At 35.7% G+C, this 15,880-nt stretch overlaps 1 protein-coding gene across 5 annotated transcripts in view; it reads right to left on the reverse strand.

Moving 5' to 3' along the window:
- The window catches only part of apbb2b (amyloid beta (A4) precursor protein-binding, family B, member 2b), a 301,890-nt gene that overhangs the window by 103,706 nt on the left and 182,304 nt on the right, over positions 1 to 15,880 (reverse strand). For all 5 annotated transcript variants that reach the window (XM_061984438.2, XM_061984436.2, XM_061984439.2 and 2 more), the window contains 3 exons: positions 11,330 to 11,455; positions 7,258 to 7,329; positions 1,370 to 1,420 (listed from right to left, as the gene is read on the reverse strand). In XM_061984438.2, coding sequence (XP_061840422.1) covers positions 1,370 to 1,420; positions 7,258 to 7,329; positions 11,330 to 11,455 — 249 coding nt within the window. The remainder of the gene's footprint in view (positions 1 to 1,369; positions 1,421 to 7,257; positions 7,330 to 11,329; positions 11,456 to 15,880) is intronic.

Here is a 15,880-nt window from a genome sequence, read left to right on the forward strand (position 1 = left end):
TATATATATATATATACATATATGTATATATGTATATATATATATATATTTGTATATATATATGTATATATATATATATATATATATATATACAAATATATATATATATATATATATATATATATATATACAAATATATATATATATATATATATATATATATATATATATATATATATATATATATATATATATATATCAGGAGATTTCTCCTGATGATTGAGGGAACCCCCTCATGAAACAGGCCTGTAGAGATGAAGTAGTCTTGTGATTTTTTCCCCCACACATACATATATATATATATATATATATACAAATATATATATATATATATATATATATATATATATATATATATATATATCAGGAGATTTCTCCTGATGATTGAGGGAACCCCCTCATGAAACAGGCCTGTAGAGATGAAGTAGTCTTGTGATTTTTTTCCCCACACATACATATATTGCGCTCTACTACGGTATCGAGCACTATTTTTTGGATAACCTTATTAAGACACATATATATATATATATATATATATATATATATATATATATATATATATATATTTGGAGCCCCTGCCTGGATATAAAATAATGTTTGCCTTGGTGCCCTTCTAACTTGCCTGGGTGCCCTACATTACGGTGTGTCGTGAAGCATGTTTAGCTCTTCCTCGTCCTCCAGTGATAACGATACTTGTATGAAACTCACTTTATTTGTCGGTGTGGCAAGAATTAGTGATTTAGAAGTAGCTAAAACACTGTGGATGGATGTTAGCCGCTAAAGCACCTCTCCCTGAGGGTGTTTCAAGTGTCATAACTTCACCTTTATCTTGACTTTTTACACCAAAATGCGTCCACTCTCCCTTTTCTGTCTACACACTGTGTCTGCTTGCAAGTACTCTGTGTGTGTGTGTGCGCTGCCCAACATGCTCCTCTGCGTGTAAAACCAGCAATGTCACCACGTGACCACGCGCAGTCATGCCTGTTTGGAAGAAAAAAAAAAACGGTACTTTTTTGAAGGTGGTATAGTACCGAATATGATTCCTTAGTTTGGCAGTACTATACTAGTACAACCCTAGTGGATACTGTACCTAAAACATGGGTGTATGCATGAGGGGGGAGGGGCAAAAAGGGCAGAATGCTACATAGCAAGCATGCTTCCAGCGTGCCCCGGATGTGTGGCTGGGTGTAGTGCGAGAGGACATGCTGAGTCGGTCATGCTGTAGATGCAGCCAAGCAACCAGCGTTGGACTTGATGTTGTTTGGAAGCACGCCGGACGGGTGAAGCGTGGGCGGTGCATGCGTCTTGCAGTTAGAGGTGAGGCACACACACGGTCCACAAGGTGAGGCAAGGTCGCGGTCATACTTGCCTTCCACACCTCGCTATCAATCTTCCCGCCAAAATCACGGCGGACCTGAGGCTACCCACAGCGAGTGCACGTAACGTCGGGGGAGGGGGAGAGACAGAAGAAGGTTAGCCCTGGTGTTTGTTGCAATCAGGAGCACCTCTGCAACACACTGCTCCTATTGAACAGTCACCTTGCTTGGAAAGAGGTGTGCTTTTGTTGTTGTTGTTGTTGTTGTTGTGTTTGTCCATCATTCACAATCTCAACATGTTTGTCTTGTGGAGGCTAAAGTCTGCTGACAATACACCAAGAACCTTTCATATCACTTTTTATTTACACTCAAATAACTCATCTACATTTTACACTAAAAACTGAGCTGCCTTTTTAAAAAAAAAAATTTTTTTACCATAAAACAGCAGTACTATTTTTTCATTTACAGTAATATACACTACATTTACAATAATGTACACTACATTTACAGTCATATACACTACATTTACAATAATGTACACTACATTTACAGTAATATACACTACATTCACAGTAATATACACTACATTCACAGTAATATACACTACATTTACAGTAATATAAACGAGTATACACTACATTTACAGTAATATACATTACATTTACAGTAATATGCACTACATTCACAGTAGTATACACTATATTTACAGTAATATACACTACATTTACAGTTATATACACTACACTTACAGTAATATACACTACATTCACAGTAACATACACTAAATTCACAGTAATATACACTAAATTCACAGTAATATACACTACACTTACAGTAATATACACTACATTTACAGTAATATACACTACATTCACAGTAGTATACACTATATTTATAGTAATATACACTACATTTACAGTAGTATACACTACATTTACAGTAATATACACTACATTTACAGTAGTATACACTACATTTACAGAAGTATACACTACATTTACAGTAATATACACTACATTTACAGCAATATATACACTACATTTACAGTAATATGCACTACATTCACAGTAGTATACACTATATTTATTGTAATATACACTACATTTACAGTAGTATACACTACATTTACAGTAATATACACTACATTTACCGTACAGTAGTATACACTACATTTACAGTAGTATACACTACATTTACAGTAATATACACTAGTATACACTACATTTACAGTAATATACACTACATTTACAGTAATATGCACTACATTCACAGTAGTATACACTTACAGTAATATACACTACATTTACAGTTATATACACTACACTTACAGTAATATACACTACATTTACAGTACATTTACAGGAGTATACACTACATTTACAGTAATATTCACTACATTTACAGTAATATACACTATAGACTACATTTACAGTAGTATACACTACATTTACAGTAATATGCACTACATTTACAGTAATATACACTAGTATACACTACATTTACAGAAGTATACACTACATTTACAGTAATATACACTACATTTACAGTAATATGCACTACATTCACAGTAGTATACACTATATTCACAGTAGTATACACTATATTTACAGTAGTATACACTACATTTACAGTAATATACACTACATTCACAGTAGTATACACTACATTTACAGTAATATACACTACATTCACAGTAGTATACACTACATTTACAGTAATATACACTAGTATACACTACATTTACAGTCATATACACTACATTTACAGTAATATACACTACATTCACAGTAATATAAACTACATTTACAGTAATATACACTACATTTACAGTAGTATACACTACATTCACAGTAATATAAACTACATTTACAGTAATATACACTACATTTACAGTAGTATACACTACATTCACAGTAATATAAACTACATTTACAGTAATATACACTACATTCACAGTAATATACACTAAATTCACAGTAATATAAACTACATTTACAGCAATATACACTACATTCACAGTAATATACACTACATTTACAGTAGTATACACTACATTTACAGTAATATACACTACATTTACAGTAATATACACTTTAGACTACATTTACAGTAGTATACACTACATTTACAGTCATATACACTACATTTACAGTAATATACACTAGTATACACTACATTTACAGAAGTATACACTACATTTACAGTAATATACACTACATTTACAATAATGTACACTACATTTACAGTCATATACACTACATTTACAGTAATATACACTATAGACTACATTTACAGTAGTATACACTACATTTACAGTAATATACACTACATTTACAGTAATATACACTAGTATACACTACATTTACAGAAGTATACACTACATTTACAGTAATATACACTACATTTACAGTAATATGCACTACATTCACAGTAGTATACACTATATTTATAGTAATATACACTACATTTACAGTAGTATACACTACATTTACAGTAATATACACTACATTTACAGTAATATGCACTACATTCACAGTAGTATACACTATATTTATAGTAATATACACTACATTTACAGTAGTATACACTACATTTACAGTAATATACACTACATTTACAGTAGTATACACTACATTTACAGTAATATACACTACATTTACAGTAATATACACTACATTTACAGTAATATGCACTACATTCACAGTAGTATACACTATATTTATAGTAATATACACTACATTTACAGTAGTATACACTACATTTACAGTAATATACACTACATTTACAGTAATATGCACTACATTCACAGTAGTATACACTATATTTATAGTAATATACACTACATTTACAGTAGTATACACTACATTTACAGTAATATACACTACATTTACAGTAGTATACACTACATTTACAGAAGTATACACTACATTTACAGTAATATACACTACATTTACAGCAATATATACACTACATTTACAGTAATATGCACTACATTCACAGTAGTATACACTATATTTATTGTAATATACACTACATTTACAGTAGTATACACTACATTTACAGTAATATACACTACATTTACCGTACAGTAGTATACACTACATTTACAGTAATATACACTAGTATACACTACATTTACAGTAATATACACTACATTTACAGTAATATACACTACATTTACAGTAGTATACACTACATTTACAGTAATATACACTAGTATACACTACATTTACAGGAGTATACACTACATTTACAGTAATATACACTACATTTACAGTAATATACACTACATTTACAGTAATATACACTAGTATACACTACATTTACAGGAGTATACACTACATTTACAGGAGTATACACTACATTCACAGTAATATACACTACATTTACAGTAATATACACTACATTTACAGTAGTATACACTACATTTACAGTAATATACACTACATTTACAGTAATATACATAGTCCTATATATATACATAGTCCTATATATATATATATATATATATATATATATATATATATATATATATATATATATATATATTACGGCTGCAACAACTGATCAATTAAATCTATTAAAATCGATTATAAAAATAGTTGGCGATTAATTTAGTCATCGATTTGTTGGATCTATGCTATGCGCAGAGGCTCCTTTTTTTAATTTATTAATAATTTTATTTTTTTTATTAACCTTTAATTATAAACTGCAACATTTACAAACAGCTGAGAAACAATAATCAAAATAAGTATGAAGCCAGTATGCTGTTTTCCCCCCCAATAAAATACTGGGAAGGATAGAAATGTAGTTTGTCTCTTTTATCCGATTATTAATCGATTAATCAAAGTAACAATCGACAGATTAATCGATTATCAAATTAGTTGTTAGTTGCAGCCCTAATATATATATATATATATATATATATATATATATATATATATATATATATATATATACATACAGGTAAAAGCCAGTAAATTAGAATATTTTGAAAAACTTGATTTATTTCAGTAATTGCATTCAAAAGGTGTAACTTGTACATTATATTTATTCATTGCACACAGACTGATGCATTCAAATGTTTATTTCATTTAATTTTGATGATTTGAAGTGGCAACAAATGAAAATCCAAAATTCCGTGTGTCACAAAATTAGAATATTACTTAAGGCTAATACAAAAAAGGGATTTTTAGAAATGTTGGCCAACTGAAAAGTATGAAAATGAAAAATATGAGCATGTACAATACTCAATACTTGGTTGGAGCTCCTTTTGCCTCAATTACTGCGTTAATGCGGCGTGGCATGGAGTCGATGAGTTTCTGCCACTGCTCAGGTGTTATGAGAGCCCAGGTTGCTCTGATAGTGGCCTTCAACTCTTCTGCGTTTTTGGGTCTGGCATTCTGCATCTTCCTTTTCACAATACCCCACAGATTTTCTACGGGGCTAAAGTCAGGGGAGTTGGCGGGCCAATTTAGAACAGAAATACCATGGTCCGTAAACCAGGCACGGGTAGATTTTGCGCTGTGTGCAGGCGCCAAGTCCTGTTGGAACTTGAAATCTCCATCTCCATAGAGCAGGTCAGCAGCAGGAAGCATGAAGTGCTCTAAAACTTGCTGGTAGACGGCTGCGTTGACCCTGGATCTCAGGAAACAGAGTGGACCGAAACCCCAAACCATCACTGATGGTGGAAACTTTACACTAGACTTCAGGCAACGTGGATCCTGTGCCTCTCCTGTCTTCCGCCAGACTCTGGGACCTCGATTTCCAAAGGAAATGCAAAATTTGCATGGTTGGGTGATGGTTTGGGGTGCCATGTCATCTGCTGGTGTCGGTCCACTCTGTTTCCTGAGATCCAGGGTCAACGCAGCCGTCTACCAGCAAGTTTTAGAGCACTTCATGCTTCCTGCTGCTGACCTGCTCTATGGAGATGGAGATTTCAAGTTCCAACAGGACTTGGCGCCTGCACACAGCGCAAAATCTACCCGTGCCTGGTTTACGGACCATGGTATTTCTGTTCTAAATTGGCCCGCCAACTCCCCTGACCTTAGCCCCATAGAAAATCTGTGGGGTATTGTGAAAAGGAAGATGCAGAATGCCAGACCCAAAAACGCAGAAGAGTTGAAGGCCACTATCAGAGCAACCTGGGCTCTCATAACACCTGAGCAGTGCCAGAAACTCATGGACTCCATGCCACGCCGCATTAACGCAGTAATTGAGGCAAAAGGAGCTCCAACCAAGTATTGAGTATTGTACATGCTCATATTTTTCATTTTCATACTTTTCAGTTGGCCAACATTTCTAAAAAATCCCTTTTTTGTATTAGCCTTAAGTAATATTCTAATTTTGTGACACACGGAATTTTGGATTTTCATTTGTTGCCACTTCAAATCATCAAAATTAAATGAAATAAACATTTGAATGCATCAGTCTGTGTGCAATGAATAAATATAATGTACAAGTTACACCTTTTGAATGCAATTACTGAAATAAATCAAGTTTTTCAAAATATTCTAATTTACTGGCTTTTACCTGTATATAGCCAGGCCCCTGGCCATTTTTTTTTAACCCAATGTGGCCCCCAGGTCAAAAAGTTTGAGGACTTCTGGTTTATATCGACACTTGAAGGCAGAAAAGTCCGATTTGGTGTGCAGTGTACACGGGGTCTTAGAGGGCCTTATAGAGGCACTCCAATTGACTCCATTGTTAGCTGACTTTTGCTAATCTTTATTTACGATTTAGAATGCAAAAAAAAAAACACCATATGAACTCTTGCCTTACATAAGGATTGTGAATGATAGACAAAACTCCCAAAAAAGTGCAGTTCCCTTTTAAGAACCTGCTGATTGTTAATGAGTCAAATGTACTTGGCAAACAGCGAGGGTTTGGGCCCCAAGATGATTGAGCAGGGGCCAAAGCAGAAATATGGAGACGAGCTCACCTTGTCTTTGTCGTACTGAAGCTGGGGAGCACAGTCCTGCTCCGACATGCCTTGGAGCGATGTGGACCGAGGCTGGACCAGGACCAGGACAAGGACCAGGACAGGGAGAGAAAATGTCAACATGTCTCTTTATCAATCCATATATTACACCTCAAATCCCTCTACACGTATCTCTTATGTGTGACTGCCATCATATTGCAGTCTACACGTATCTCTTATGTGTGACTGCCATCATATTGCAGTCTACACACATCTCTTATGTGTGACTGCCATCATATTGCAGTCTACACACATCTCTTATGTGTGACTGCCATCATATTGCAGTCTACACGTATCTCTTATGTGTGACTGCCATCATATTGCAGTCTACACGTATCTCTTATGTGTGACTGCCATCATATTGCAGTCTACACGTATCTCTTATGTGTGACTGCCATCATATTGCAGTCTACACGTATCTCTTATGTGTGACTGCCATCATATTGTAGTCTACACGTATCTCTTATGTGTGACTGCCATCATATTGCAGTCTACACGTATCTCTTATGTGTGACTGCCATCCTATTGCAGTCTACACGTATCTCTTATGTGTGACTGCCATCCTATTGCAGTCGACACGTATCTCTTATGTGTGACTGCCGTCATATTGCAGTCTACACATATCTCTTATGTGTGACTGCCATCATATTGCAGTCTACACATATCTCTTATGTGTGACTGCCATCATATTGCAGACTACACGTATCTCTTATGTGTGACTGCCATCCTATTGCAGTCGACACGTATCTCTTATGTGTGACTGCCATCATATTGCAGTCTACACGCATCTCTTATGTGTGACTGCCATCATATTGCAGTCTACACGTACCTCTTATGTGTGACTGCCATCATATTGCAGTCTACACGTATCTCTTATGTGTGACTGCCATCATATTGCAGTCGACATGTATCTCTTATGTGTGACTGCCGTCATATTGCAGTCTACACGTATCTCTTATGTGTGACTGCCATCCTATTGCAGTCTACACGTATCTCTTATGTGTGACTGCCGTCATATTGCAGTCTACACGTATCTCTTATGTGTGACTGCCATCCTATTGCAGTCGACACGTATCTCTTATGTGTGACTGCCATCCAATTGCAGTCTACATGTGTCTCTTATATGTGACTGCCATCATATTGCAGTCTACACGTATCTCTTATGTGTGACTGCCATCCTATTGCAGTCGACACGTATCTCTTATATGTGACTGCCATCATATTGCAGTCTACACGTATCTCTTATGTGTGACTGCCATCATATTGCAGTCTACACGTATCTCTTATGTGTGACTGCCATCATATTGTAGTCTACACGTATCTCTTATGTGTGACTGCCATCATATTGCAGTCTACACGTATCTCTTATGTGTGACTGCCATCCTATTGCAGTCGACACGTATCTCTTATGTGTGACTGCCATCATATTGCAGTCTACACGTATCTCTTATGTGTGACTGCCATCATATTGTAGTCTACACGTATCTCTTATGTGTGACTGCCATCATATTGCAGTCTACACGTATCTCTTATGTGTGACTGCCATCCTATTGCAGTCGACACGTATCTCTTATGTGTGACTGCCGTCATATTGCAGTCTACACGTACCTCTTATGTGTGACTGCCATCCTATTGCAGTCGACACGTATCTCTTATGTGTGACTGCCATCATATTGCAGTCTACACGTATCTCTTATGTGTGACTGCCATCATATTGCAGTCTACACGTATCTCTTATGTGTGACTGCCATCATATTGCAGTCTACACGTATCTCTTATGTGTGACTGCCGTCATATTGCAGTCTACACGTATCTCTTATGTGTGACTGCCGTCATATTGCAGTCTACACGTATCTCTTATGTGTGACTGCCGTCATATTGCAGTCTACACGTATCTCTTATGTGTGACTGCCGTCATATTGCAGTCTACACGCATCTCTTATGTGTGACTGCCGTCATATTGCAGTCTACACGTATCTCTTATGTGTGACTGCCGTCATATTGCAGTCTACACGTATCTCTTATGTGTGACTGCCGTCATATTGCAGTCTACACGTATCTCTTATGTGTGACTGCCGTCATATTGCAGTCTACACGCATCTCTTATGTGTGACTGCCGTCATATTGCAGTCTACACGTATCTCTTATGTGTGACTGCCATCATATTGCAGTCTACACGTATCTCTTATGTGTGACTGCCATCATATTGCAGTCTACACGTATCTCTTATGTGTGACTGCCATCATATTGCAGTCGACACGCATCTCTTATGTGTGACTGCCATCATATTGCAGTCTACACGTATCTCTTATGTGTGACTGCCATCATATTGCAGTCTACACGTATCTCTTATGTGTGACTGCCATCATATTGCAGTCTATACGCATCTCTTATGTGTGACTGCCATCATATTGCAGTCTACACGTATCTCTTATGTGTGACTGCCATCATATTGCAGTCTACATGTATCTCTTATGTGTGACTGCCATTATATTGCAGTCTACATGTATCTCTTATGTGTGACTGCTATCTACTGGTCACACTTATCATTACACCATGTATATATATAAGGCGCACTGTCCAGTTTTGAGAAAAATGAAAGTATTTTAAGTGCACCTTATAGTCCTAAAAATACGGTAAGATTTCCCAGGGGGGGAAAAAAGTGTGCACTATTGCTGCAAATGTGATAATAAAGTGAATAAAGAAGAGGACACATGGAGGTCTGCCAACATCACTCACTTCTACGTCAATATTTCATTTACATCCGACTCTTTTCTGCCTGTCATCCATCCATCATTTTGCACTGATTGATGGTCTTCGACTACCCTGCAGGATTATTGACACATCCTCACACCCTCTTCATTCATTCATTCATTCTGCGTGTGTGTGTGTGTGTGTGTGTGTGTGTGTGTGTGTGTGTGTGTGTGTGTAAAGACATACTGTAATAAGTTGAAGTAAATAATGAAGATTAAAAAACAATTACAAACAAAAAATGAATAAAAGCAGTCTTTTTCTCACAATGTGTCGACTTTTGTCTCATAAAATTGGTCGCAATTTTTCATATTCTTTCTGTTTCTGCAACATTGCAATATTTTCCCCGTAAAATGATTACTTTTTCATGTAAAAATTATTACTTTTTACTGCAAAATGGTGACATTTGTCGTATAAATTTCCGACTTTTATCACGATATTGCCAATTTTTTGTCGTTCTTGTAAAACAGTGACATTTTTTGGAGTAAATTTATGACTTTTGTCGAATAAAATTATTATTATAATATTGCCAACATTTTAAAGTTTTCTTATAAAATGGTGACTTTTTTTATCGAGTAAAATTACGACTTTTTTCCATAAATTGCCAACATTTTAAGCTTTTCTTGTAAAATCGTAACTGTTTTTAATAAAATTCCAACTTTTATCATAATATTGCACCAATGTTCAGTTTTTCTTGTCTAATTTTGACTTGCGTTGAGTAAAATTCCGACTTTTATTATAACGCTGCCAAAATTGCAAGTTTTCTCGTGAAATTGTGACCTTTTTCTTGTGAAATTCCAACTCATTTTTCACTACTAGATTTTTTATATTTGCATAGTATGTATATATTATTAATGTTGTAAATACAAATGTTTATATATCTAGAAAGGCTGGTCCTAAAGAGGTAGGCTTTTTTCGGAGGCCTCAAGAAGGTAAGAAATGCAAGTGTGCGGGTGTGTGTGTGTGTGTGTGTGTGTGTGTGTGTATCACTGAACTTATTACTATGTGTGTGTACGGTCAAATCTACCTAGCAACAGCAGTCGGTCCTCACAACTACAGAAGTAAAATATTTTTTTTTTACTTTGTGTGTTTTGCATTCTGAAGTGAGGTTGCAACTCTCTACTCCCATCTGGTGCTAGATATTTTTTTTCCACCATTCTTGCTATAGTGGAAAGGGGGGCCCTCACAACCTACTAACCAAACGTGGGTCCACACAAACTAGGCAAGACATGTGTGTGTGTGTGTGTGTGTGTGTGTGTGTGTGTGTGTGTGTGAGACTCACAAAGTAGCAGCTGTTGACAAATCCACATGTGGGCAGGGTGTGTTCCAGGAGAGGTTCCACAGAGCTGTCGGAGGTGGTGCTGCCGGAGCGAGTGGAGCCTCTGAAGAAGACCTCAGCCTGACACGACTACACACACACACACACACACACACACACACACACACACACACACACACACACACAAACAAACGTACAAACGTAAGATGTCAGGCACTTGGTAGATACGGGGGGTCAGCAACCCGCGGCTCTGGAGCATACTTGCCAACCTTGAGACCTCCGATTTCGGGAGGTGGGGGTGGGGGCGTGGTCGGGGGTGGGGCAGGGCGTGGTTGGGGGCGTGGTTAAGAGGGGAGGAGTATATTGACAGCTAGAATTCACCAAGTCAAGAATTTCATATATATATATATATATATATATATATATATATATATATATATATATATATCCTGAAAATATGCAAACAAAACTGTGTTTAGATAATTGATACTTCAAACTTGCATAAATAAATATTAAGGAATATAACATAACTTGGCTTCTGAGAGCTTCAAAATATAATGAATAAAATGCTAAAGTTGTTGATAAACAAGCAATTATTTTAATAATTAAATATGGTCATTTTAAATGAATTATTATGATCATTTAAAATGAATTTGTTGGAATAATTGTTTGTAAGTTATCACAAAAGAAACGTTGTATTATGAATGCTGTCTTTCGAGGCCTAACAAGAGGAAGAAGGCTCGTGAAACGCCAACTGTGATTTCGACACGGACAGATGGCAGGATCTGCTCAACTTCCAGAGGAACTCTCTTTGAAGTGTTAAACGAACTCTCTTTGAAGTAATTCACAAACTCTCTTCCAACTATTTGGTAACCGAGGTCAACGCTATTTACGACCCGCTGCCCTCTTGAAGTCGCTGTGGTCAGGAGACGGGAGGGGTTATCCATTGTCCTCCAACACCTGCCCCAGCTGGATCCAGGAAGAGCCCAAGCCCGAGAAATCCCACTTCTTGGACTTCAAAGCGACCGAAAACAATGACTGTTTTAAATACTTCCCATCCCTGCTGTGACATGTGCGTGAACATTGAACATCTGAATAAAAGAGGAGACGAAAACCTTCTTCGTCAGAGCGTGGTGCAGGACTGTACAGAGAGTGCAGTGGCCATGTCTCTCCTCAATATTGAGTCCAAATTGAATTCTGTCTCTGTTTGATTCCTTGCCTTTTGTCTTGTTTAATAGATGTCCTCTGTGTTTGAACGTGACAGAATTATTTCAAATATGTTTATTTTAATGTATAATTCTATGGCTGGATGTAATAAGGAGTCAGAAAAAATACAAATAAAAATACAATAAATGTTGATGTTTTTAGCAAAATATAGTCAAAATTTATTTAGTTTGTTTTTTGTTTTTTTTATTCATAAATATATTTATTTTTAGGTAAGATAAACATAATAATACAATTTGTCTCTAGTCTGGATGATTTAGTTCTTGTCACCCTGTTGTCCTCCCGTATATATATATATATATATATATATATATATATATATATATATATATATATATATATATATATATATATATATATATATCCTGAAAATATGCAAACAAAACTGTGTTTAGATAATTGATACTTCAAACTTGCAAAAATAAATATTAAGGAATATAACATAACTTGGCTTCTGAGAGCTTCAAAATATAATGAATAAAATGCTAAAGTTGTTGATAAACAAGCAATTATTTTAATAATTAAATATGGTCATTTTAAATGAATTATTATGATCATTTAAAATGAATTTGTTGGAATAATTGTTTGTAAGTTATCACAAAAGAAACGTTGTATTATGAATGCTGTCTTTCGAGGCCTAACAAGAGGAAGAAGGCTCGTGAAACGCCAACTGTGATTTCGACACGGACAGATGGCAGGATCTGCTCAACTTCCAGAGGAACTCTCTTTGAAGTGTTAAACGAACTCTCTTTGAAGTAATTCACAAACTCTCTTCCAACTATTTGGTAACCGAGGTCAACGCTATTTACGACCCGCTGCCCTCTTGAAGTCGCTGTGGTCAGGAGACGGGAGGGGTTATCCATTGTCCTCCAACACCTGCCCCAGCTGGATCCAGGAAGAGCCCAAGCCCGAGAAATCCCACTTCTTGGACTTCAAAGCGACCGAAAACAATGACTGTTTTAAATACTTCCCATTCCTGCTGTGACATGTGCGTGAACATTGAACATCTGAATAAAAGAGGAGACGAAAACCTTCTTCGTCAGAGCGTGGTGCAGGACTGTACAGAGAGTGCAGTGGCCATGTCTCTCCTCAATATTGAGTCCAAATTGAATTCTGTCTCTGTTTGATTCCTTGCCTTTTGTCTTGTTTAATAGATGTCCTCTGTGTTTGAACGTGACAGAATTATTTCAAATATGTTTATTTTAATGTATAATTCTATGGCTGGATGTAATAAGGAGTCAGAAAAAATACAAATAAAAATACAATAAATGTTGATGTTTTTAGCTAAATATAGTCAAAATGTATTTAGTTTTTTTTTTTTTTTTTTAATTAATAAATATATTTATTTTTAGGTAAGATAAACATAATAATACAATGTATCTCTAGTCTGGATGATTTAGTTCTTGTCACCCTGTTATCCTCCCGTATATATATATATATATATATATATATATATATATATATATATATATCCTGAAAATATGCAAACAAAACTGTGTTTAGATAATTGATACTTCAAACTTGCATAAATAAATATTAAGGAATATAACATACACTTCTGAGAGCTTCAAAATATAATGAATAAAATGCTAAAGTTGTTGATAAACAAGCAATTATTTTAACACCTAAATATGGTCATTTTAAATGAATTATTATGATCATTTAAAATGAATTATTTCAAATATGTTTATTTTAATGTATAATTCTATGGCTGGATGTAATAAGGAGTCAGAAAAAATACAAATAAAAATACAATAAATGTTGATGTTTTTAGCTAAATATAGTAAAAATTTATTTAGTTTTTTTTTTGTTTTTTTTATTAATAAATATATTTATTTTTAGGTAAGATAAACATAATAATACAATTTGTCTCTAGTCTGGATGATTTAGTTCTTGTCACCCTGTTGTCCTCCCGTATATATATATATATATATATATATCCTGAAAATATGCAAACAAAACTGTGTTTAGATAATTGATACTTCAAACTTGCATAAATAAATATTAAGGTATATAACATAACTTGGCTTCTGAGAGCTTCAAAATATAATGAATAAAATGCTAAAGTTGTTGATAAACAAGCAATTATTTTAATAATTAAATATGGTCATTTTAAATGAATTATTATGATCATTTAAAATGAATTTGTTGGAATAATTGTTTGTAAGTTGTCACAAAAGAAACGTTGTATTATGAATGCTGCCTTTCGAGGCCTAACAAGAGGAAGAAGGCTCGTGAAACGCCAACTGTGATTTCAACACGGACAGATGGCAGGATCTGCTCAACTTCCAGAGGAACTCTCTTTGAAGTGTTAAACGAACTCTCTTTGAAGTAATTCACAAACTCTCTTCCAACTATTTGGTAACCGAGGTCAACGCTATTTACGACCCGCTGCCCTCTTGAAGTCGCTGTGGTCAGGAGACGGGAGGGGTTATCCATTGTCCTCCAACACCTGCCCCAGCTGGATCCAGGAAGAGCCCAAGCCCGAGAAATCCCACTTCTTGGACTTCAAAGCGACCGAAAACAATGACTGTTTCAAATACTTCCCATCCCTGCTGTGACATGTGCGTGAACATTGAACATCTGAATAAAAGAGGAGACGAAAACCTTCTTCGTCAGAGCGTGGTGCAGGACTGTACAGAGAGTGCAGTGGCCATGTCTCTCCTCAATATTGAGTCCAAATTGAATTCTGTCTCTGTTTGATTCCTTGCCTTTTGTCTTGTTTAATAGATGTCCTCTGTGTTTGAACGTGACAGAATTATTTCAAATATGTTTATTTTAATGTATAATTCTATGGCTGGATGTAATAAGGAGTCAGAAAAGATACAAATAAAAATACTTTATGTGTCGGAAAGAACTTGGGAGCGAATTGTGACTTGAATTCCCTGGGAGGAACAACTGGTCCAAAACGCAACAGTTGGCAAGTATGCTCTAGAGCCACATGCGGCTCCTGAGCGGCGTCCTGGTGGCTCCATGGAGCTTTTTCAAAAATGTATGGAAATGGGAAAAAAAATGGGGGTGAAATTTCTTTTTTTTGTGTTAATATGTTTTCTGTAGGAGGACACACATGACACAAACCTTCCTAATTGCTAGAAAGCCCACTGTTTAATATGTTTGTGCTTCACTGAGCGCCGTTTTGTCCTACTAATTTCAGCGGCCCTTGAACTCGCCGTTGTGTGGACTGTGACTCAAACCGTTTGTTTACATGTATAGCTTTCTCCGACGCTGCCACAGAAAGACGCGTCTTATGCCACTCCTTCTTTGTCTCATTTTTGTCCACCAAACGTTTTATACTGTATGCGCGAACTTGTAGGTATATTTGAGCTCATT

Source organism: Nerophis lumbriciformis, linkage group LG25 (genome assembly GCF_033978685.3).
Source record: "Nerophis lumbriciformis linkage group LG25, RoL_Nlum_v2.1, whole genome shotgun sequence".
Taxonomy (NCBI): domain Eukaryota; kingdom Metazoa; phylum Chordata; class Actinopteri; order Syngnathiformes; family Syngnathidae; genus Nerophis; species Nerophis lumbriciformis.